The 24,874-nt window shown below is 41.6% G+C and overlaps 1 protein-coding gene across 1 annotated transcript; it reads right to left on the minus strand.

Annotated features, from left to right (window-relative positions):
* Positions 1-1,188: 1,188 nt before the first annotated feature.
* Positions 1,189-24,324, minus strand: LOC112226227 (adhesion G protein-coupled receptor E5). Its single transcript, XM_024390600.2, has 19 exons — positions 23,947-24,324; positions 18,782-18,859; positions 16,872-17,054; positions 15,119-15,271; positions 14,747-14,968; positions 14,308-14,436; positions 14,093-14,136; positions 13,846-13,950; positions 12,644-12,797; positions 12,200-12,319; positions 11,851-12,041; positions 11,499-11,660; positions 10,821-11,015; positions 10,273-10,490; positions 10,059-10,125; positions 9,869-9,960; positions 9,526-9,694; positions 8,584-8,685; positions 1,189-2,206 (listed from the first exon to the last, which is right to left on the minus strand). The coding sequence occupies exons 1-19, from the start codon at positions 23,975-23,977 to the stop codon at positions 2,165-2,167; spliced, it is 2,457 nt and encodes an 818-aa protein (XP_024246368.2). The 5' UTR covers positions 23,978-24,324; the 3' UTR covers positions 1,189-2,164.
* Positions 24,325-24,874: the final 550 nt, after the last annotated feature.

Here is a 24,874-nt window from a genome sequence, read left to right on the forward strand (position 1 = left end):
GCTTCTTGTTTGGCCCTGTCTGGGGGTGTCCTCGGATGGGGCCACAGTGTCTCCTGACCCCTCCTGTCTCAGCCTCCAGTATTTATGCTGCAGTAGTTTATGTGTCGGGGGGCTGGGGTCAGTTTGTTATATCTGGAGTACTTCTCCTGTCCTATTCGGTGTCCTGTGTGAATCTAAGTGTGCGTTCTCTAATTCTCTCCTTCTCTCTTTCTTTCTCTCTCTCGGGGGACCTGAGCCCTAGGACCATGCCCCAGGACTACCTGACATGATGACTTCTTGCTGTCCCCAGTCCACCTGGCCACGCTGCTGTTCCAGTTTCAACTGACCTGAGCCCTAGGACCATGCCCCAGGACTACCTGACATGATGACTCCTTGCTGTCCCCAGTCCACCTGGCCATGCTGCTGCTCCAGTTTCAACTTCCACCTGACTGTGCTGCTGCTCCAGTTTCAACTGTTCTGCCTTGTTATTATTCGACCATGCTGGTCATTTATGAACATTTGAACATCTTGGCCATGTTCTGTTATAATCTCCACCCGGCACAGCCAGAAGAGGACTGGCCACCCCACATAGCCTGGTTCCTCTCTAGGTTTCTTCCTAGGTTTTGGCTTTTCTAGGGAGTTTTTCCTAGCCACCGTGCTTCTACACCTGCATTGCTTGCTGTTTGGGGTTTTAGGCTGGGTTTCTGTACAGCACTTTGAGATATCAGCTGATGTACGAAGGGCTATATAAATAAATTTGATTTGATTTGATTTGTATTCCTATCCGTCTTCTGCTCTGTATGGGACCCCTGGCCAGGTGAATAGCACTAACACAAAGGGCAGTTGGAGTTGGAGAGAGGGATAGAGGAGGATTGGAGAGACGGGTAAATACAGGGAGAGGAGAAGAGAGAAAGTTGGGGTTGCAGGCTTTGATAATGACCTTCATTCAATGATTTATATATACACTCTAGATGACTGACAGAGGGCGCTGTTTTGAGCCAATCTGATGGAGACTATCCCCACCCATTCAGAGTTTGACATCTGTACTAACACAAACAGTTCTGAACCAATCAGAAACCTTTTCAAAACAATTCCACATCAGATTCTGGTAGACTACACATACGGCAGTTGCCTTAATCTAAAAAGGAGACAGAAATACATTTTAGATATACAGTATCTTGAACCATATTTAACAAAATAATATCAAGCTACACAGAAAATATTTAAATTTTATTGAATTAAAATATCGCATGGAAAATAAAGTCTAAAATCAGAGAAGTTGCAGTACAGTGGTAAAAGCATGCCATTTCCCAGTAAAAAAAACAATCATACAAATCATCTTTACTAAGAAAATATTTACAATGATTTTAATTCGTCCTTATTTGACAGGATGCACACCTTACTAGAAACGATGTAGCAGTCATGATCATGATTCTTGTACATTTTTTGGTTGATCTTTTTTAAAATTGAGATACAATAAAACTATATACACAGAATATCCATTTCAATCTGACATGATTTCAATTTGACTCTCACAACTCGACCTTTGACTCTCACAACTCGAAAAAAAATATAAAACCATGATAGCTTATGACTATTTTTTAAATAATTTGTTGCTTTCATCTGTTATGCATTTTAAGATCAGAGAAAGTACCGGGATAATGCATAATGTAATAATCCATGATGAGTTGTCCCTGGTTAAACCATGCAGGACTAGTCCACTCTTCTACAGTAGGAGGGGGGTTTCTCATCAGCATTATATAATCCAAAGAATATCAAGGTTGGAAAAAGACACATGAAACTGTCAATAGGAAAATCAGTGTAAAACAATAAATAACTTTTATCGTTACTCTTTTGGAGTTTTAGCTTAAAATAATATCCAGGCCAGCCCAACGAGAAAGTACAGTAATATTTACAGAATCTTTAAAAAAAATGTGCACAATACTGCTTAAAGCGAAATATAGTTGTCACAAAAAAAACAGACATCAACCATCCCATCAATCTATCCTGATCCTTTTATGCTCTTTTGGCAAGACAGCACAAACAGATCTCGGACCAGGCAAGCATTAACTTATGCCTGTCATTAAACCAGGGTGATTATGGTTTTATAAAACTCCCAGGTGTTGCTAGGAGGTCACGAGGCTAGGCGTCATGGTGTCATGTCCAGCAACCAGCGTCCAGCCCCCTAGATCTGAGACTCTCCAGTGTTCTGTGCGCTCTTGGATGTCTGGGGGACACAGACAGAGAGAGGGCAAAGACAGACAACAACAATCAATCAGTTGCTTTTTGGTCAGACTCTGTCATCACAATCCTTCATTATTAATGCACAAGTGGCTCTGCTGTCTCCCTCTTTCACTCGCCAGACAAAATGCTTCACTTAACACCTTCCTCACCCACCTCATTATCTTTAGGGAGCTTCAGCTCTGGCCCAGAATCACACATTTGCCTATTTTATGGAAATGATCAAAAAGAACAGTTCTTTTCCTCCTTTGTTGTGCTTGAAAGGTTTTTAAAATTGCCTTTGAACAATCTCACTTGAAGGAAATGACTAGACTGATCACACCTCTGCTCAGGCCTGAACATGATGTCCCAAACCATGGTCAGTAATGATTAAATTAATGGACTGATTCATTAAAGATGTCTCTGGATGGGGAAAGAAGTGAGAATTTTACAATGTGCTGTAAAACAAATGTTCCAAATTGGCCGTTAACCTGATAAGAGGGTGCCCTCTGAGAAATTGAGATTGAAGTACTCAAGTTTGGATGTTTGCACATTTGACTTGTATCTAAATATTCTAATATGCTTATATCCTTTGTATAATACAGTAAATGTAATATTTTATGCAGAACTTTAACTTGCAGATCAGCCTTAATAATATTACAGATTCTGGGTTCTATCAAGCAAATTTTTGTCTAATTTCTAATCCCCCTATTATTAATATTATATATTATTTTTCAGCACTATCAATCCTCGCCTGATTGGAGAAAAGTAACGGCCAACAATACTTATTCTACTGCTACTCACAGCTATCTTCGCTCACATATACAGTACACTCTAATCTTAATTCCAACCCTCCGTTGTCCACAGACTAACCCATCTTTCCTAGTACACTACCATTTGACTATTTCCTTTTGCAATACATCCTTCTATTTTACTGTGATGGGTCTTGAACCTCTCTATTTGTACCCTTTCTACCAAGACTAAAGATAAATACTTTACCAAAGAGTGTAATCATATTTCCCATCGATTGATCGTGGTTTTTCAGATCTCCTAACAGTACAGTTTGTAGGTCCATCTGAACAGAGATATGACTTAGTGGCTTGTGAAAGTATTCACCCCTCTGGCATCTTTCCTATTTTGTTGCCTTACAACCTGTAATTAAAATTGATTTGTTGGGGGTTTGTATCATTTGATTTACACAACGTGCCTAGCACTTTGATGATGCACCATATTTTTTATTGTGAAACAAACAAGAAATAAGACAAAAAAACAGAACTTGAGCGTGCACAACTATCCCCCCCAAAGTCAATACTTTGTATAGCCCCCTTTTGCAGAAATTACAGCTGCACGTCTCTTGGGGTATGTCTCTATAAGCTTGGCACATCTAGCCACTGGGATTTTTGCCCCTTCTTCAAGGCAAAACTGCTCCAGCTCCTTCAAGTTGGATGGGTTCTGCTGGTCTACAGCAATCTTTAAGTCATACCACAGAATCTCAATTGGATTGAGGTTTGGGCTTTGAGTAGGCCATTCAAAGACCTTTAAATGTTTCCCCTTAAACCACTCAAGTGTTGCTTTAGCAATATGCTTAGGGTCATTGTCCTGCTGGAAGGTGAACCTCTGTCCCAGTCTCAAATCTCTGGAAGACTGAAACAGGTTTCCTTCAAGAATTTCCTTGTAATTAGCGCCATCCATCATTCCTTCAATTCTGACCAGTTTCCCAGTCTCTGCCGATGAAAAACATCCCGACTGCATTATGCTGCCACAACCATGCTTCACTGTGAGGATGGTGTTCTCGTGGTGATGAGAGGTGTTGGGTTTGCACCAGACGTAGTAGCGTAGTCCTTGGTGGCCAAAAAGTTAAATTCTCATCTGACCAGAGTACCTTCTTCCATATGTTTGGGGAGTCTCCCACATGCCTTTTGGCGAACACCAAACGTGTTGGCTTATTTTTTTCAATGTATTTTTTCTGGCCACTCAATCTCCCTGCTGTCGAGTTTGGCAGCTCATCTTTGGTCTCTTTGTTGCCTCTCTGATTAATGCCCTCCTTGCCTGGTTCGTGACTTTTGGTGAGCGGCCTTCTCTTGGCAGGTTTGTTGTGGTGGCATATTCTTTCAATTTTGCAATAATGGATTTAATGGTGCTCTGTGGGATGTTCAAAGTTTCTGATATTTTTTTTATAACCCAACCTTGATCTGTACTTTCCACAACCTTGTCCCTGACCTGTTTGGAGAGCTCCTTGGTCTTCATGGTGCCACTTGCTTCGTGGTGGTGTTGTAGACTCTGGGGCCTTTTAGAACAGGTGTGTATATATACACTGAGATCATGTGACAGATCATGTGACACTTAAATAAAGTCCACCTGTGTGCAATCTAATTATGTGACTTCTGAAGGTAATTGGTTGCACCAGATCTTATTTAGGGGCTTCATATCAAAAGGGGTAAATACATATACACGCACCACTTTTCCGTTTTTTAATTTTATTTAATTTTTCTTTCATTTCTCTTCACCAATTTGGACTATTTTGTGTATGTCCATTACATGAAATCCAAATAAAAATCTATAAATTACAGGTTGTACTGCAACAAAATAGGAAAAATGCCAAGGGGGATGAATACTTTTGCAAGACACTGTAACAACTACTCCTGGACCTGACTCCAAAACCGAGCCACTGAAGGACAGCACCAAAAGAGATCTGTTTATTGTGTTTCCTCATGACAGAGTCTGCACAGGGCTGACTGTTCATTGTGCCATATAGAGGACTTTGTTTGTGGCGGAATATTATAGAATAGTTTCCATTGAAAAGATGGGATTGATGCGTCCATTTTTTGTTTTGTATGTCAGTTCATAAACCTGATTCAAAAGGTATTGGGACATCAAAAACCTGTTTCCAACTATCTTGAATTTTATGCTGTATAGTTGTCAAACCTCTCAACCCTATATTGAAACTGGTACATTTTATGATTTATACCTGTCATTTTAAGCCATGCATGTTTTATTGTTTGAGGCAGACAAACCAATTAATTTCTTTCTGTTTTGAGTAATTGTCTCTTCGATTTTTTTGTGGCAGAGCTGCAATGAGTGGGTTATACTTCTGTATTTATCTCCATATACATTTGGTCATTTCTTGTGTGACATAATTTTACCGTCCTTAGTTACATGGTCATTCATAAACATGATACCTTCCTTCTACATTTCTTCCCTCCAAAAAGCAGTACATTTGAGTTTAGACATATTATTTTCTGTAATATTTGTTCTGCCTCTTCTGGAGGATGAAATGAGTATTTTGACCAGCTCTGTATGGCTTCATTTTAAAAGAAGAATACTTTAAACAGGGCTACATTATCACACCGCCGACAATGGTTTGTTTTAATCAGTAGAAAAGCAAAAAGCTCACTTTTGACATTGGATGTGCCTCTTAGTATCCATCTGGAAAACCAGTTTGGATTTAGATATCATTTTGGTGTAATAGAGGCTTTAAGAGAACGTTTTAATGCCCCATTTTATTAGAAAATGGAAGAAGTTCAAGGTGACGGTCAATCACCCTCGGTCTGGGGCTCCATGCAAGATCTCACCTCATGGGGCATCAATGATCATGAGAAAGGTGAGGGATCAGCCCAGAACTACACGGCAGGACCTGGTCAATGACCTGAAGAGAGCTGGGACTACAGTCTCAAAGAAAACCATTATTAACACACAACGCCGTCATGGATTAAAATCCTGCAGCGCACGCAAGGTCCCCTGCTCAAGCCAGCGCATGTCCAGGCCCATCTGAAGTTTACCAATGACCATCTGGATGATCCAGAGGAGGAATGGGAGAAGGTCATGTCGTCTGATGAGACAAAAATAGAGCTTTTTGGTCTAAACTCCACTCGCGTGTTTGGAGGAAGCAGAAGGATGAGTACAACCAAGAACACCATCCCAACCATGAAGCATGGAGGTGGAAACGTCATTCTTTGGGAATGCTTTTCTGCATTCCCAAAGTGGCCTAGCCAGTCTCCAGACCTGAACCCAATAGAACATCTTTGGAGGGAGCTGAAAATCCGTTTTGCCCAGCGACAGCCCCGAAAACCTGAAGGATCTGGAGAAGGTCTGTATGGAGGAGTGTTCCAAAATCCCTGCTGCAGTGTGTGCAAACCTGGTCAACAACTACAGGAAACGTATGATCTCTTTAATTGCAAACGAAAGGTTTCTGTACCAAATATTAAGTTCTGCTTTTCTGATGTATCAAATACTATGTAAATAATATGTATCAAATACTTATGTCATACAATAAAATGAAAATTAATTACTTAAAAATAATTTTTCTGTCTCTCACAGTTGAAGTGTACCTATGATAAAAATTACAGACCTCTACATGCTTTGTAAGTAGGAAAACCTGCAATATCGGCAGTGTATCAAATACTTGTTCTCCCCACTGTATATTACAGTAGTTTAGCTGGTTCTACACTATGTGCTTGTTTTGTCACATACTAAAATTAGAATTTTAGCAACCAGGAAATGGGGGTGCGATTTCTGCAGTGCAGCTTTAAAGTTATCATGAGATCAGATTTTTACAGCTAACAGTTCAATGGCAAAAACAAATAAGTCTCGTGACAGAGGACACATTGTTTTACTCCTCTTGACTATTCACACTCTCAGAGAAGTAACTGTTATTTATTATTTTGCATGAAGAGTTGTTGTACATTACTTTTACCCATCTTATGAGAGATAGTGCAACAAAAACCAAATCCAGGCACTTACACAGATTCTAGACAGGATAAAAGGCGGTCTCAAAATCTGCTATAAAGATTATACCTGGTTTCCCTGCATTCCTGTAGTTTTCAATTATTTCTAGTAGTTGTGTAATGTTGTCTCCAGTATATATTCATTTTAAGAATCCTGTCTGATCGTGATGAATCCTGTCTGGTAGGACATTTTCAATGCAACTTTGTTTTTGCATTGTCTTTTTTAAGATACTGGGTCTTTGTACTGCCTTCCTGGCTCCTGCTTCAGTAAGAGAGTGATCATTCACTCTTTGTGTGTCCAACAGGTGGCAATTAATATAGAGTAATTTAAACATAATAGTAGTGGATCTTTCAGTAGTTCATAAAAAGTTGAATATATGTCTATTGGAATGCCATCAAGGTCAGAGGTTTTTCCAGTCTGAAAGGAGTCAAGTGCCAACCATAGATTGTCCTGTGTAATTTGGCCTTTACAATATTTTTTTGAGGTTTGAGGAACTTGACAAGAGCTTGTTTAAAAAATGTTTATCCTTTTGGTGAGAAGAATTTATCCATCTTTGTAACTTTTTCCTTAGGTTATTTTTGGTTGTGTTTCCATATTGAAGGTTTAGGGAAAACTTTTTGAATTTTTTTTCCATTCTCCATCCAATTTGTTCTGTTTTCTTTAATATGTTAAACAATTTTTTTCATGAATAAGTTCCTCAAACTCATTTTACGTTGTGTATAGATTATTCAGTGCTTCTGCAGTACATTCATCAACACCATTGATGTCTAATGTTAGATTTTCTATTTCTGTTGTAATCCTTTTCTCTGTTGACCAATTTTTGGGGGATGAAGATTCAATTGATTGGCCTCCCATATGATAAGTGGATCAGTTGAACCTGTATTGTGCAAGAAAGGTATGTTATGTCTTTAGTTTTTGTTAAGAAAGTTCTGTCAGTCAATAAACCTAGATAAAATTGTAAATATCCCTGTCCTCGTGGAAAATCTGTCAGTTATATGGAGGGATATAAGTTGATGATATGACCACATTCGATCCTCAATCAATACACTTTTCACTTTTGGCACCATAGAAAAGGATACCAGAAAATAATCAATCCGACTAGCTTGATTAAGCCTCCTCCACGTCTATCTTACGAGATCCGGGTTTCTGAGCCAATGTCAGTCAATTCCAACGTGCCCGTAATATTCATCATCTCTGAGCACCAGAGGGTGATAGTTGGTAGTATGATTTCCTTTACAGTCTACTGACTTACTTAAAACTGTAAGTGTTATTTGTATCTATTTAGATTATTATAAATATTTTCAAAGTTTGGATGGTCATTATTCGGTCCATATAAATGTGTTTATCATCAAGAAGTATAATCAAAGCAATCCATCTTCCTTGAGGATCTATTTAAATGTATTGCACCTCAAGATCTAGAAATTCTTAGTACATGACAGAAATAGATTTCACCATCCCATTCTTTTTCCATAGGCAGTCAGTTCGTAAACAATAAATATGGTATAACTTTTACTCGCAGAACATTACCTCGCACAACTTTTATGCAGAACTTTTAGGCAGAACTTTGCCTCGTGTTCGCTGTCACTCAAATTCAACAGTGTTGGAGGAGGACTTTCTGTTCTTTTAGATATTGGCTACTCAATTAGTAAGAGTTAATACCTGTGATTTGCTGTTGCTTGACTGGTTGGAGGAAATCTCTGAGTACTTTGTCTTCTGCGGTGTACAGATGCTGTCCAGGATCTTGCCATACTCCTCTCTCACCTACAAGGTGCAAAAGAGAGCACTATGAGCAAAGACGGTAGAGAAAGCTGGTCGAGCAGGGGTGGGAGGAAGGGAATAAGTAGACCAGAACCCGCTGTTCATTCCTCCATTGTTCCTGTCTCTGTAAGTAGGCGTTCCTTCTCTAGTGTGACCATGTTTGAGCATGCGGTAAAGCATGCTCATGAGAGAGAGGGAACGGCCATTTACATAGACAGAACCCTGACCATTTATTTCAATGGTAAACAGCTTTTTATGCATCATCTTAATTATCCACCATAGTTGTTATGAGTCCAACAAGCACATATTGGCCTACCCTTAACTGAAGGCCCTACAGTAAACTAAACCCAATCAGTATTATTTAAACACTTAACAACTCATTTGGAATTCAGACAAAGTAGTATAACCCAAAGACATTTATTTTGAGAGTTGGACCAATGTGGTTTCTGCATGATGATGCATTTTACATGACACTGTTAGCTCCTAAAAAAATACTATATAGAATGAGCATAATGGTGCATGTACATGACACTACAACATTCTAAGACAGCAATGTTCACTCCCCATTTAACATTACATGGGGACTATTTATATAATGCTGAATCCCTCCCAAAGGCTTTTGTTAGAGAGGGGCTTTGACATTTGGTTTGGACTGCCAGAAGCTTCCAGAATGATCTTATGTATTGATGAACAATGTTATTTCAGGTTTTTTGGTTTGCGGTCACCCACTACTGAGATGACATTTCATCCCACCAAGCCCAACAGTTTGGACTCATCTGTACGATGTCCATATTAGAACTGCTTCAAGGACCCTGACTGACAGAGTCTTGAGTCGTGACGTACCGGTTTAGAGAGCAGGCAGTGCATGAGGAACACTAGGACCCCCTGCAGACTGTTGAAGATGGTGAACAAGTATGACATGGCCAGCGTGCTTTCCTCAAACTGGAAACAGCCAAAGATCCACATGGTGCCCAGCACACACAGCTGAGCCACTGCAGTTATGGTGAATGCCCTGCAGGAGGCGACAAACACACATAAAGTTAGATCGAGAGCATGGGTCACAACATGTAATTTTATAGTAAGGCCTGTTTTCCCCCCCACATGTTCTGGCCAGGAAAAACAGTGGTCCTTTGTTATGGGCTATAACGCAGCCTGTGTGAGAACGTCCGTTTCTTTGCCGGCTCACTTGATTTTGCGGAGTTTGTCAAGGTCAGGGTTCAGGCTGGAGAACTTCTGGGCCAACTTCCACACTGTGATGAGGAAGAAAAACACATTCACCTAGGAGGGGAGAGGGAGATAAGTAGAACTCTAACATGACACAAAACAGTGTAAGTAGGAGTGATGAAACTATTCCACCTTTCATCTGTGATACGCACCATGATGATGATACAGACAGGGCCAAAGAAGCTCCAGATGAATCCATCCTCAAGGTTGAGCCAGCAGCTAAAACACACAATGCACACATGAAGACACACGAATACCTGATCTCTATATTACACAACAGAGAAGGACAGAGAGTTAGACAAATACATATATAGGGAATCCAGTCAGGAGATGACACTGTCAGGGATCAATGTAGTGGTCACTCACTGGCGCTCGGTTCCGTATCCTTTGGCGTTGGCGAGGGCAGAGATGGCGACGATGACAGCAGGAACGCCGTAGCCCCCCGCCATCATGTAGAGGGGCCTGAAGGTGGTGTTGAAGACCAGGACCACCATCCTGAAGAGCTGCACTCCCTCCAGACACATCCAGCAGAACGCTGACAGGAAGAAGAAGTGAAGCAGCCCAGCCACCACCGCACAACCAGCCTGAGGAAGAGAGGGATGAAGAGAAAATAAATAAAGGGGTGAGAGTGATTGAGAACTAAATGACATATATTGTAGATAGTGATAAGGTTCACAGTACAATAAGTTACCCACAACACAATCGTTGCATACATTTCTTCCTACTAAAACATTGTTCTCACCACCCACATAGACAGAGTACGTACGCCACATGTAAATGTTACACACATTGTCACATCCTCTGACCTCCCACGCCCAGAAAAGCTCAGTGGAGTTTTCCTTATTCAATCTTGTTCCCGAGGGCAATTCTGCCTCGAGGGCAGAGCGTATGTGATTGGTTGGATGCAAGCTTACCTGGCTCTCGGTGCGTGAGATGCCGACGAGGAAGATCAGGTTGGCGATGAAGAGGCTGAGGCAGAGGTGGAGGTGGATGGTATTGCGGGTGCTCCGGATGGAGCGGATCAGGGAGAAGGTGAGGATGCAGATGAAGAGACACAGCAGGGACAGGGACAGGCCCACCCAGGTGATCAGCTGCAGCTGGAATGTGTCCTGGAGGGAGGAATAGAGGCGAAGACGCGTCACCATATAGTCACAGCAGTGGAGGCTGCTGAGGGGAGGATGGCTCATGATAAAGGCTGGAATGGAGTAAATGGAAACCATATGTTTGATGTATTTGATACCATTCCACTTATTCCACTCCATTACCACGAGGCCCAGTTAATGTGTCACCAACCTCCTGTGAGTCACAGTGACTGACAACTTTCATGCATGTGTCTTAATAATATAGACAACATACCCCTGGAGAAATAATAATGGAGCACTATCTAGCCAGGCAAGACACAGAACTAATTTAAAACAGAAAAAAATCTTCATGGATTCACTGTTCTCAAATGAATGCAAGCTTTTTAATAGCCAAACGATCTCCTGTTGCACAATTACATAGAAAGTGAAATGAAACTATTAGAAAAGGCATTGTTCCTGCTCTATCTTACAACAGAAGTACAGCTAGACTAAGAGAGAAATCCCCCTCACCTTGAACTCATAGAGAGACATAAGAACAGCAAAACTGCTGAGATGGTAGCAGGAGCACACAGTGTGGGTGGCATTGGACTGCACCAGGAAACAGCCTCGATCAGACCAGGTCCCTTCTCCCAACTCATCCCAGTACACACAGGTGTAGTTCCCTTCATCTGACTGGGAAACAACATTCATAATTACCATAGAAGAGGTAGAAAAACTATGTTACTCCAGGACACTTTACACAGTGACCATCCCAGAACAAGCAAAGCAGGTGCAGCATATGAGCATATGAAGAAGATTTGATACTGCCACATTCACATAGACCATAATAATGGGATAGAGGGGTAATGCTTTTGCTCCTCACCTCCTTCAAATGGGAGAAGGTGAATGTGACTGGCTCCTTGAGAAAGGATGTGTCCTTGTTACTCATGGTGGCCGTCACCACTTTGGAGTTGATCTGAAAGCTGTGGCCCTCCTGTTCCTGCAGCCCTGAGAAGGAATGGTTGGTGGATTTCTCCAGACCCTTATAGCTGAGCAGGGACACCGTTGCAAATCCTGAGAAAGCAAATGTTTAAGTCTAGGAGTTTGTACACTGTGTACATTCATTTCACATTATATCATTACATTATAAAGATTGGTTCTGATGATTGTGGTGGGATTATGATGGCAGTGTTGAAGCTGATCATGAAGATGAGGATGATGAAGATGGTAACCTGGGTAGGAGGTGTCTCCAGCAGCAGTCTCCCAGTGGCTGTCTAGCTGAGCGTGTGTAGATGACAAGGTGAGGGGCCCCTGGGGCGAGGAGGCATTTCTCTGCACCAACAGCTCCACCTCTGGAAGCAAATACATTCACATCTTCACAAACAGGCCTACCTACAGTAGGTGAGATGTTACAACTCTCAGAATGTAACAGAATGTTACAACTCTCCTTTCTGCTAGAAAGGCAGACTTGTGCACAGGAAATTATGCAATGAAAAGTCAATCCATATAATCTAATGAAAAACTTTGTAAGCTATTAAAAAATGGCCACAAATGAACATATTCTACGAAGGAAGTTATAACAACTTGTCTTCCGTTAGGTGGCTTCAAAAGCCAAAACAATCATGGCTGAGTTTATGTTGTCTGCACTCATGGCTGAGTTCAGGATCTTCTCCTACCGGTGTGAGTTTTGAACCTCCTGGTCTCGGGGTGTTTCAGCAGAGGTCCTATAATTCTCAGAGCAGTCTCTACCAGGTCCAGCAAGACACTCACTTCCTTGTTATTTTTCAGAGGCCCGCCAGACAGGAGCCTGTCTATAGCAGACAACAGAGTCTACAGAGACAGAGAGAGGTGGGGGAGGAGGGGTACATAGACACAGTCAGAGGCTGAGACTTTTATTTGTCACATGCACAAGTACAGTGACATTCTTAACTTGCAAGCCCTACACAACATTGCAGTGTTCAATATCAAAATAGTAGAACTGATAAAATAAATAAATGAAATAAAACAAGAAATAAGAGAAGAAAAGAAGGTTATATACAGCACGGTCAGGGCCAATTCCGAAATGTACATGACTATACTATATTTGGCATACACTATATATTTGGCATACAGGTCGTTTTCATGGGGGCGGCAGGGTAGCCTAGTGGTTAGAGTGTTGGACTAGTCACCGGAAGGTTGCAAGTTCAAACTTGTGAACAGTGGGTTAACTGCCTGTTCAGGGGCAGAACGACAGATTTGTACCTTGTCAGCTCGGGGGTTTGAACTTGCAACCTTCCGGTTACTAGTCCAACACTCTAACCACTAGGCTACCCTGCCGCCCCTATGAAAATGACTTCTAAACATAGCATTGTAGCACTGTGGTTAGTGTATGCCAAATATATAGTCATGTACATTTCGGAATTGGCCCTAGGCCGTCATTGAAAATAAGAATTTGTTCTTAACTGACTTGCCTAGTTAAATAAAGGTACAATAAAAAATAAATACAGAGAAGAGAGTCAGCCCAAGAATTGAACCCTATGGCACCCCCATAGAGACTGCCAGAGGCTCAGACAACAGACCCTCCGATTTGACAGACTGAACTCTATCAGATAAGTAGTTGGTGAACCAGGCGAGGCAATCATTTGAGAAACCAAGGCTATCAAGTCTGCCGATGAGGATGTGCTGATTGATACATCGAAAGTTTCCATTATAAGCAAGATGTACCAACAGTGCTGGTCAGTCATTGTTTCCCTTTCCTTAATGTGTGTGGGCTGAGTCTGAAGCTGTGCATATGTCAACCTCTATGATGGATGCCTGGGTTATAATGAGCCTCAAATATAAGGGCCTCAAATATAAATAAGGGCCTCAAATATAAATATATATACATAAGCAGTAGTACCTCTAGCAGGGCCTCTCCATCGACTTGTTCTGCCGTATTATTCTCCCTCAACTCCAGACAACTGGTCCTCATCAGGGCCACAGCATCCTGCAGACCTGGGATGACCTGAGAACGAGGGATGAGGAGAGAAAGTGAGGAGAGAGAGAGAGCAGGCATGGGGGGTAGGTGGAGAGAGGAGGAAGTTAGTCTGTATTTTGTTCTGCAGAACAAAATGTGAATCATTACACTGTCTACTCATGTGGCTTACCATCTTAAGATGCTTCTCGCTCGCAAACATGTCACAGTTCAACTCTGTGGAAAGAGAAGAGATGAGTGAATAAGGCATCTTAAAGGAAAATATATTTTATTATGAAATGATTGATGAAGTGATGACAACTTGATCATGCAGCGGAAGTATTGAAATTTGAATATTGAAACAGCTCCATCTCAATGAGAATGATGATCTATAAATGTAATTCTCACCAGTACATCTCCCCTGCGGGTCTCCGTAGTTTGTGAATCCTGCATGGCACGCACACCGATGGCCACTGTTGGTGGCATTATGGCACGTACCATTCCCTCCACAGATAAACTTATTTATTTTACACAAGTCTACAAAGGAATGACAGAAAGCACAGGTGACATTTTCACAAGATGTTCAGATCTACCTAAAACCGATCAATTCACATAATATCAATTACACATTCTGGTCATAAAGAAAGTATCTGGTGCTTCATGAGGAAGAGGAGCAATTGAGCAAAATACATCAAGGGGTATAGATAAAATATTATTGAACTTTCTCAAAATTCCCAGGTTTTCCCCAAATCCCAGTTGGAAGATTCCTGGAATTAGCAGGAAATCTGGAGGCCTCCAAACAGGATTTCTAAACCCATCCAGGGTGATAATACAATTCCTCCCATACCTTTAGCACCTTGAGCATCCTCACTGTCTGTGGTTGCAGTCTGGTCTGTGGTGGCTTTCTGATCTGTTATTTCCTCACACGATTCTCTATTCCCTGTGAATTGAGCTTTGCCAGACTTCAGGCCAAACCCTGGATTGCAGACACAGGAGTAGTTGCCTGGTGTGTTGACGCACTGTGTATGCTTCCCGCAAATTGTGATGTCGTCCTCACACTCGTTTCTATCTACATGTGGGTAAAAACGACCATTAGGAAAAGGAAACTCTCACCATTTCATACAGGATGACATCCTGTATATGCCTGATATGCTCTCTGGATGTACTGTACACATCTTTTGATATTTAGTGTTATTACCAGTTCTCTTTGGTATCTTACCTTCACATGTGACTCCTTGGCCAAATATAAATCTTTCCACTCCAGTACTGGTGACAAACCCCTCATTGCAGATGCAGGAGTAGGACCCTAATGTATTGTGACACTCGGCATTGTTACCACAGATGTCCTTATCCTCCAAACACTCGTTGATGTCTTGAGGCACAGAGAAAGGAATAGTCAGTCACACCTCAAATGCAAACGTAGAATATACACCGGACAAAAATATAAAAACGCAACATGTAAAGTGTTGGTCCCATGTTTCATGAGCTGAAATGTTGTGTACAAATTTGTTTACATCCTTGTTCGTGAGCATTTCTCCTTTGCCAAGTTAATCCGGCATATCAAGAAGCTGATTATACAGCATGATCATTACACAGGTGCACCTTGTACTGCGGACAACTAAAGGCCACTCTAAAATGTGCAGTTTTGTCACACAACACAATGCCACAGATTTCTCAAGTTTTGAGGGAGCATGCAATTGACTTCAGGAATGTCCACCAGAGCTGTTGCCAGATAATTGAATGTTAATTTCTCTACCAAGATCCTCCTCCAATGTTGTTTTAGAGAATTTGGCAGTACTTCAAACCGGCCTAGCGATCGCAGACCACCTGTATGGCGTTGTGTGGGCGAGCGGTTTGCTGATGTCAACGTTGTGAACAGAGTGGCGGGCAGGCATAAGCTATGGACAACGAACATAATTGCATTTAACCTATGACAATTTGAATGCACAGAGATACCGTGACGAGATCCAGAGACCCATTGACGTGCCCTTCATCAGCCACCATCACCTCGTGTTTCAGCATGGTAATGCACAGCCCCATGTCGCAAGGATCTGTACACAATTCCTTGAAGCTGAAAATGTCCCAGTTCTTTCATGGCCTGCATACTCACCAGAAATGTTGAGCATGTTTGGAATGCTCTGGATCGACGTGTGCGACAGCGTGTTCCAGTTCCGATCAATATTCAGCAACTTTACACAGCCATTGAAGAGGAGTGGGACAACATTCCACAGGCCACAATCAACAGCCTGATCAACTCTATGCGAAAGAGATGTGTTGTGCTGCATGAGGCAAATGGTGGTCACACCAGATACTGACTGTCACGCTCTGACCTTAGATATCTGTTTTTCTATATATGTTGGTTAGGTCAGGGTGTGACTAGTGTTGGTACTCTAGTTTTTGTATGTCTAGGTTTAAAAAAAATATCTGTTGGCCTGATAAGGTTCCCAATCAGAGACAGCTGTTTATCGTTGTCTCTGATTGGGGATAATATTTAGGTAGCCATTTTCCTCATTTGTGTTGTGGGATCTTGTCTATGTATAGTTGCCTTAGTGCACATCAGTAGCGTCACGGTTCGGTTGGTTAGGTGAGTTTCAGTTTATTAAAATTATGTGGAACTCTACTCACGCTGCGCCTTGGTCTCATCATTATGGCGACACTGACTGGTTTTCTGATCCACGCCCCTATCTTTTTTTTAAGGTATCTGTGACCAACAGATTCATATCTGTATTCCTAGTCATGTGAAATCCATAGATGATGGCCTAATTGATTTTGTTTGATTGATTTCCTTATATAAACTAACTCAGTAGTATTATTATTTTAAAATGTTGCATGTTGAGTTTATATTTTGTTCAGTACAGTATAGTCACTATAGCAAATAAGTGTATGGATTTCAAAATTGCAGCATGCTGTGTTCTCTGGCCAGGATTGCAATGTGTAGAAATCCTATAAGGTAACTAAAAAAAGTTGTTTACCTATACATTTTTCAGGTGAGTCAGCTGTGAAGTTCATCCGCTGTGATGATGATCTGAACCCAAGACAACATTGACAGTAGAAGCTTCCATTGGTGTTGAAGCATGCTGCATTCTCACCACAGATATGTGGTGTTTCAGTGTCATAGTCATAGTCATCACTAGGAGGATTACACTCATTCTCATCTGGAGTCAAAAACAGAGTTATTGAGAAAGTGTGAAGAGGGGTAGAATGGGAATGGTCATTCAAAATATAACAGATATAAAGTTGAAGTCGGAAGTTTACATACACCATAGCGAAATACATTTTAAACTCAATTTCACAATTCCTAACATTTAATCCAATTAAAAATGTCCTGTCTTAGAACAGTTAGGATCACCACTTAAGTATGTGAAATGTCCAAATAATAGAGTGATTTATTTCAGCTTTTATTTCTTACATCACATTCCCAGTGGGTCAGAAGTTTACATGCACTCAATTAGTATTTGGTAGCATTGCCTTTAAATTGTTTAACTTGGGTCAAATGTGTCGGGTAGCCTTCCACAAGCTTCCCACAATAAGTTGGGTGAATTTTGGCCCATTCCTCCTGACAGAGCTGGTGTAACTGACTCAGGTTTGTAAGCCTCCTTGCTCGCACATGCTTTTTCAATTCTGCCCACATTTTCTATGGGATTGAGGTCAGGGCTTTGTGATGGCCACTCCAATACCTTGACTTTGTTAAGCCATTTTGACAACTTTGGAGGTGTGCTTGGGGTCATTGTCCATTTTGAAGACCCATTTGCGACCACGCTTTAACTTCATGACTGATGTCTAGTGATGTTGCTTCAATATATCCACATAATTTTCCTACCTCATGATGCCGTCTATTTTGTGAAGTGCATCAGTCCCTCCTGCAGCAAAGCACCCCCACAACATGATGCTGCCACCCCTGTGCTTCACGGTTGGGATGGTGTTCTTTGGCTTGCAAGCCTTCCCTTTTTCCTCCAAACATTACAATGGTCATTATGGCCAAACAGTTACATTTTTGTTTCATTAGACCAGATGACATTTCTCCAAAAAGTACGATCTTTGTCCCCGTGTAAAGTTGTAAACGGTACTCTGGCTTTTTTAATGGAGGTTTTGGAGCAGTGGCTTCTTCCTTGCTGAGCGGCCTTTCAGGTTATGTTGATATAGGACTCGTTTTTACTGTGGATATAGATACTTTTGTACCTGTTTCCTCCAGCATCTTCACAAGGTCCTTTGCTGTTGTTCTGGGATTGATTTGTACTTTTCGCACCAAAGTACGTTCATCTCTAGGAGACAGAATGCGTCTCCTTCCTGAGCGGTATGATGGCTGTGTTGTCCCATGGTGTTTATACTTGCGTACTATTGTTTGTACAGATGAACGTGGTACCTTCAGGCATTTGGAAATTGCTCCCAAGGATGAACCAGACTTGTGGAGGTCTACAAGATTTTTCTGAGGTCTCGGCTGATTTCTTTTGATTTTCCCATGATGTCTAGCAAAGAGGCACAGAGTTTGAAGGTAGGCCTTGAAATACATCCACAGTACACCTCCAATTGACTTAAATGATGTTAATTAGCCTATCAGAAGCTTCTAAAGCCATGACAATTTTCTGGAATTTTCCAAGCTGTTTAAAGGCACAGTCAACTTAGTGTATGTAAACTTCTGACCCACTGGAATTGTGATACAGTGAATTATAGGGGAAATAATTTGTCTGGAAACAATTGTTGGAAAAATTACTTAGGATATCTACTTTGTGCGTGACACAACTGACTTGCCAAAACAATAGTTTGTTAAGACATTTATGGAGTGGTTGAAAATACGAGTTTTAATGACTCCAACGTAAGTGTATGTAAACTTCCGACTTCAACTCTATATAGAAGATATAATACAAGACAGACATTTACATACCAATGTAATGTTTCCCATTTGTATAGAATCCTTGAGGACAGCCTGATGCATGTTCCATCAGCAGGGCAAGGTGAAGAGCTGCAGAGTAAGCAACAGGCAGATTCTCCAATAAGTTTTCCCATTATCGTATGGTCAGTGCAATCCTGGATACTTGGAACATCCCTACCCTAAAGCCTAACCTTAACCTTAACTCTCACCTTACCCTAACCTTCACCCTTACCTTTTTACATTCAATATGGTAGGGATATCCCAAGGATCCTGGATTGCACAGAACATTAATGGTATTGGGGGAGTAACAAAACTACTTTTGTAGAACTGACGTTTGACTATGATTGTAAGGTTGGGACATTAATCAGTTGGAGAGGTTTCAGGCACAGAAACTTGCAGCAATAGTTTGTAAAGGTTTATCTCTCTCTGTTCAAAAAGGTATACCCCCTATCTGGATTTCAGCAGATTGTTCCTACGGCAACTGTGCTCACAGGATATGCTCATAATAACCCCTGAATTGCACACGGCTGTCCGGAGGTGACCATTTCCTCTTTACCAGGAAGCCATCACCTGGCATGGGACTGTGTGATAATGACTGTAGACCTCCTCAGTCTGTATGATAGTAAATGGGTAGTCAGTCCATTGTGGTAATGGGTGGAGAGAAGAGGCAGCAGTAGTGTGGAATGTTGTGGTCACAGAGAGAGTCTGCTTAAACGATCTGTTGGCACTGTTTAAGTTCCACTTTTATTGTGCTCTCTGTTTCACTCTAACTAGTAAGAAATATTAAGAATGTTTTTAAATAGTGTAACTTTTCATTGAGGAACAATCTGTCAAACAATGTTCTCTGATACAGTAGCTTTGTTCTCTCCCTTCACAACCCTCCATTTATCCTCCCCCACTTCATCTGCCAACCAGACTGACACTAACTTTCCAGCTGCTACAATTGAACGTAGTAGCAGAATGGATGTACCGTGTTTTCCCTCTGTTTTCTTTAAACTATTTTGCCAGAGTGTGACAGTTGACATCATGGCTTGTCATTATTCTACCCTTAGGTGCCTCTCAAGGCTTATCTATTTCCCCTTGCATAGCTTTCAAGATGGCGCTGATAGACATGGTCGCCCTGTTCATGGCTCCTTTTTATGTTATTTCTCACCTTATTAGCTCAGAACATCATTTGCATTTTTACATTCAGCCAGAAATAACTTTTGAATATTTGAGCGGCGGTGACTCACAAGCATTTTTGCCAGAAATACAACTTTCCTGAATTTGCTCCTTTGTTCTTACCCCCCCCCACGAACTTGAGTCCTTTTGTTCACGTGACCTAGAATTCCACAATCAAATGCAGTCTGCATTCCCTCCAGAGAGAATTCTCTACGGTCATCATCGCAGCCGTGTATATTCCCCCTCAAGCTGATACCATGACGGCTCTCAAGGAACTACACTGGACTTTGTGCAGACTGGAAACCGCATATCCTGAGGACGCATTTATTGTAGCTGGGGACTTTAATAAAGCAAATCTGAGGAAAACACTACTGAGGTTTTATCAACACATCGTCTGCGGCACGCAAGCTTAAAAAAACTCGACCATTGCTACTCTCCCTTCCGGGATGGCTACAAGGCCCTCCCCCACCCAAATCAGATCACGCCCCCATCCTGCTCCTCCCTTCTTATAGGCAGAAAGTTAAACAGGAAGTAGCCATGGTAAGGACTATTCAATGCAGGTGTGACCAATCGGAATCCATGCTTCAAGATTGTTTTGATCACGCGGACAGAGATTTGTTCCGGGTTGCTTCTGTGAATAACATTGACATATACACTGACACGGTGACTGAGTTCATCAGGAAGTGCATAGGGGATGTTGTTCCCACTGTGACTAAAACTGTGGATAGATGGCAGCGTTCTTGTAAAACCACCGCAAAGTGACTGGGAATATAGTTGAGTACAAACAGTCCAGTTATGCCCTCCGTAAGGCATTCAAACGACAAGGGTGCGTGATCAGCCCCCTTGTGTACTCCCTGTTCACCCATGACTGCGTGGCCACGTTCGTCACGTTTGTTTGCAGACGACAAAACAGTGGTAGGCCTGATACCAACAATGACGAGACAGCCTTGTGGACAGCAGAGGGAGCACACCCCCATCCACGGGACCGCAGTGGAGAAGGTGAAAAGCTTCAAGGTCCTTGGCGCACACATCACTGACAATCTGAAATGGTCCACCCACACAGACAGTGTGGCGACAAAGGCGCAACAGTGCCTCTTCAACCTCAGGAAGCTGAAGAAATTCAGCTTGGCCCATAAGACCCTCACAAACTTTTACAGATGCACCATTGAGAGCATCCTCGGGCTGTATCACCGCCTGTTACGGCAACTGTACCGTCCACAAAGACGGGGCTCTCCAGAGGGTAGTCTGGTCTGCCCAATGTATTACCCGGGGCACACTGCCTACCCTCCAGGACATCTACAGCACCCGGTGTCACAGGAAGGCCAGGAAGACCATCATGGACCTCAGCCACCCGAGCTACGCCTTCTGGATGGTTGCGGGGTGAACAGGCCGAGGTCAGTACAGGTGCAGCATCAAAGCTGGAACCAAGAGACTGAAAAACAGCTTCTATCTCAAGGCCATCAGACTGTTAAATAATCACCACTAGCTGGCCACCGCCCAATATCCTGCCCTGAACTTTAATCACTGTCACTAGACAGCGATCACCTGGTTACTCTACCATGCATCTTAGAGGCTGCTGCCCTATGTACATAGTCATGGAACACTGGCCACTTTAATAATTGAACACTGGTCACTTTACATACTGTTTTATATACTCCGTACTCCAAGATTGCTTGTTCTAATATTTCTATTTTTCTTAATTCCAGTATTTTACTTTTTAGATTTGTGTGAATTGTTGTGTATTGTTACTGCAAGCATTTCTCTACTCCCCCAATAACATCTGCTAAATATGTGTGTGACCAATAACATTTTATTTTTATTTGATACTTCTAAATTCTAAAGAATGTGACATAAAAGGTTTCCGCCATTGAGACACTAACCAAATGCACCTAAAGAGGGATCGTCACCTCTCCTCAATTAGCCACGCCTTGCAATGTGTCGTCAGACTTCCTGTCTTCTTCACAGCAGCGAGAAATCACACTGAATGTTATCACCTCGCTGTGATGTCATAGCAACAAGGATTTTTGTTTTGTTTTTGTGTGTGTACATGCACATGAGTTTCAAAGACTATATGGGTGAGGGGTGTGAGTGTTATCAGACTGCGGGGTGCTTCAGGTGATATCAGAGTATAGATACCACTGTTAAAGGCCGAGGAACAGAGGGTCTATTTAGAGAATAGGGAGAGTGTCTCTCTCTCTCTGTCTACTGCTAATTCCTCTGCATGTGCTCCTTCAGGCTTTTAGTCCTCAGATTCCCAAAAGTCATTCAGTGTTATGACAACGGTCTGTCCTTTAGGTTCCATTCAGTTCTGATGAGTGTCATTGTTTCCATTTTAAGAGCTGTGTCCCTATTGCTCTGTCTTACTCAATGAACCAGTAAAAAGATTTTCCATTTACTGGAAATAAGTTAAACGCTAATGCCGTAAAAGGGAAGCAAGACAGCTCTATTAGCCACATGTAAAATAGTTTAAATTAACTGAACTCAACAATTTTAACAGGATTTTAAATGGATTCCAACCTTGGCACACAATGGCATGTTGTTGCCTCATATCTCAAAGGAACTTGCTGTGCTCTTCCCCCCCTACCTTATGTCTTAGATGTTCTCAAATGTTATGATTAAACCACTCATTAAACCTGCAATTACTGAGAAGAACCAGATACATTTCTGCTGTCATCTGACTCCTTTCAATACAAAGGATTAAAATAGCTCACAGTGGTGTAAAGTAGTTCAGTAAAAATACTTTAAAGTACTACTTAAGTATATTTTTGGTGTATCTGTACTTCACTCTTTATGTTGACAACTTTTACTTCACTAGATTCCTAAAGAAAATGTACTTTTTACTCCATACATTTTCATTCACACCCTAAAGTACTCATTGCATTTTGAATGCTTAGCAGGACAGGAAAATGGTCCAATTTACACCCTTATTAAGAGAACATCCCTGGTCAGCCCTACTGCCTGGCGTACTCACTAAGGACAAATGCTTTGTTTGTACATGATGTCTGAGTGTTGGAGTGTGCCCCTGGCTAACCATACATTTTTAAAACAAGAATTGTGCCGTCTGGTTTGCATAGTATAAGGAATCTGAAAGGATATATACATTTACTTTTGATACTTAAGTACATTTAAAACCAAAAACCTTTTAGACTTTTACTCAAGTAGTATTTAACTGGGTGACTTTCACTTTTACTTGAGTAATATTCTATAAAAGGTACCTTTAATTTTCCTTAAGTATTGGGTACTTTTTCCACCACTGATAACTTAACATTTTTCCAGTTGTTCCTAAATGTAGTTTCAGCTTATGTCAGAAATGATGTCTCATGCAATCTGAGAGTAGCCTGGTCCCAGATCTGTTTGGCATGTGACCATGACCATAGGGGTTGTCAAGACAACCTACATTACTCATCTCATATGTATATACTGTACTCTATACCATCTCCTGCATCTTGCCTATGCCGTTCTGTACCATCACTTATTCATATATATTTTTTACATATTCATTCCTTTACACGTGTGTGTGTGTGTGTGTGTGTATAAGGTAGAAGTTGTGAAATTGTTATGGTTACTCGTTGGATATTACTGCATTGTCGGAACTAGAAGCACAAGCATTTCGCTACACCTGCATTACCATCTGCTGACCATGTGTCCGTGACAAATTAAATGTGATTTGATTTGACAGTAAGAACAGATCTTGGAGCAGGCTAAACTGAGAGGTGTTCAACCCTGTAGTGACTTCCTGTGGGACCCTGATCATGACCTGCCAAAGAATTTGCACATTAGCATTTCAGGCAAATTTAAGTCAAATGATCACTTAGTTATGCTTTGATATCAATGGGAGACTAAGTGAAAATTCAAGTTATGATTTGCCTCTTCAAGTTCAACAATCACGTCTTTTACTTTACTCTTCATCTAACCATCCCTGACCAAACAAACACTGTCTGACTTTCTCTCCCAAACACACAACCTTCTCCATGGCAACATGACTTCTGTGTAAACAGTTTACAAAAAGGACTCACCCAGAATCAGGAGATGCAGTCTGCCTGTCATGGTGAAGAAGAATCTCACTATCTATGAGAATCACAACGCACAAGATTAGACCAGGGCTGAAACTCTGCCCCTATCTGAACGGTCTATTCAAAAGTGTGATAAAGATCCGTCTTCTCTTCTCAGGAGTTTCTCAACTTCTCAGGGTTGTTTTACTGAAGAAAAATGGCACCCGTATCCATCAACTCAGTCAAGCTTCTGTCTAGTAGATTGAGTTCTGCTGACATCACCAGATGAGTGAGAAAATGACAAGTAGTCACTGTGCTCTCATCACTTGCCTAGAACTTTCTGTCTCTGACTCGCTCTCCTTCTGTTCCACCCTGTGTGTTTGACTTTGGTGGTCTGGGCTGTGTCTGGCTCACTGACATACTAAGAGGTTTCTGGGCAGTTTCAGCTGAGCCGCTGGTGTTGAGTCACGCCCCTGAAACAAGGGATGGAGGGAAATGAGGTTGGAGGACGAGGGGGGTTTAGCAACTGCTGCGGTTTTTATTTTTTGATCTCTGCTCTTTAGGGTTCCATGACAACACAACCTAAACTGGCCTCTCCAATTTAAGGAGCTTTATTGGCAAGGAAAACATTTATTTAAATTGCCAAAGCAAGTGAAATAAGTGTGTACTCTGTTTAGGGCCAAATAGCATTCTAGTTTGCTCTGTTTTGTTAATTACTTGACACATTGGAAAGAATCATCTTTTTGGTCTCATGATTTGATTGGGTCTAATTGTGTTGCTGTCCTGGGGCTCTGTTTGTGAACAGAGCCCCAGGACCAGCTTGCTTAGGGGACTTCTCCAGGTTCATGTCTCTGTAGGTGATGGCTTTTATGGAAGTTTTAGGAATTGCTTCCTTTTAGGTGGTCTCCTCGTTCTCTCTCTCTCTCAAGGAATAGAGACATTTCATGTCATA

The sequence above is a fragment of the Oncorhynchus tshawytscha genome, unplaced genomic scaffold, assembly GCF_018296145.1.
Source record: "Oncorhynchus tshawytscha isolate Ot180627B unplaced genomic scaffold, Otsh_v2.0 Un_contig_4004_pilon_pilon, whole genome shotgun sequence".
Lineage (NCBI taxonomy): Eukaryota > Metazoa > Chordata > Actinopteri > Salmoniformes > Salmonidae > Oncorhynchus > Oncorhynchus tshawytscha.

Excerpts from the sequence above, each read along its gene's own strand:
- LOC112226227 (XM_024390600.2), bottom strand. The coding sequence starts at position 23,977 with ATGACAGGCAGACTGCATCTCCTGATTCTGG. Across the intron at positions 14,969-15,118 it reads CCAAGGAGTCACATGTGAAG|ATAGAAACGAGTGTGAGGAC; the intron begins GTAAGATACCAA and ends ACCCACATGTAG. Across the intron at positions 11,661-11,850 it reads CCTTCTCCCATTTGAAGGAG|TCAGATGAAGGGAACTACAC; the intron begins GTGAGGAGCAAA and ends GTTGTTTCCCAG.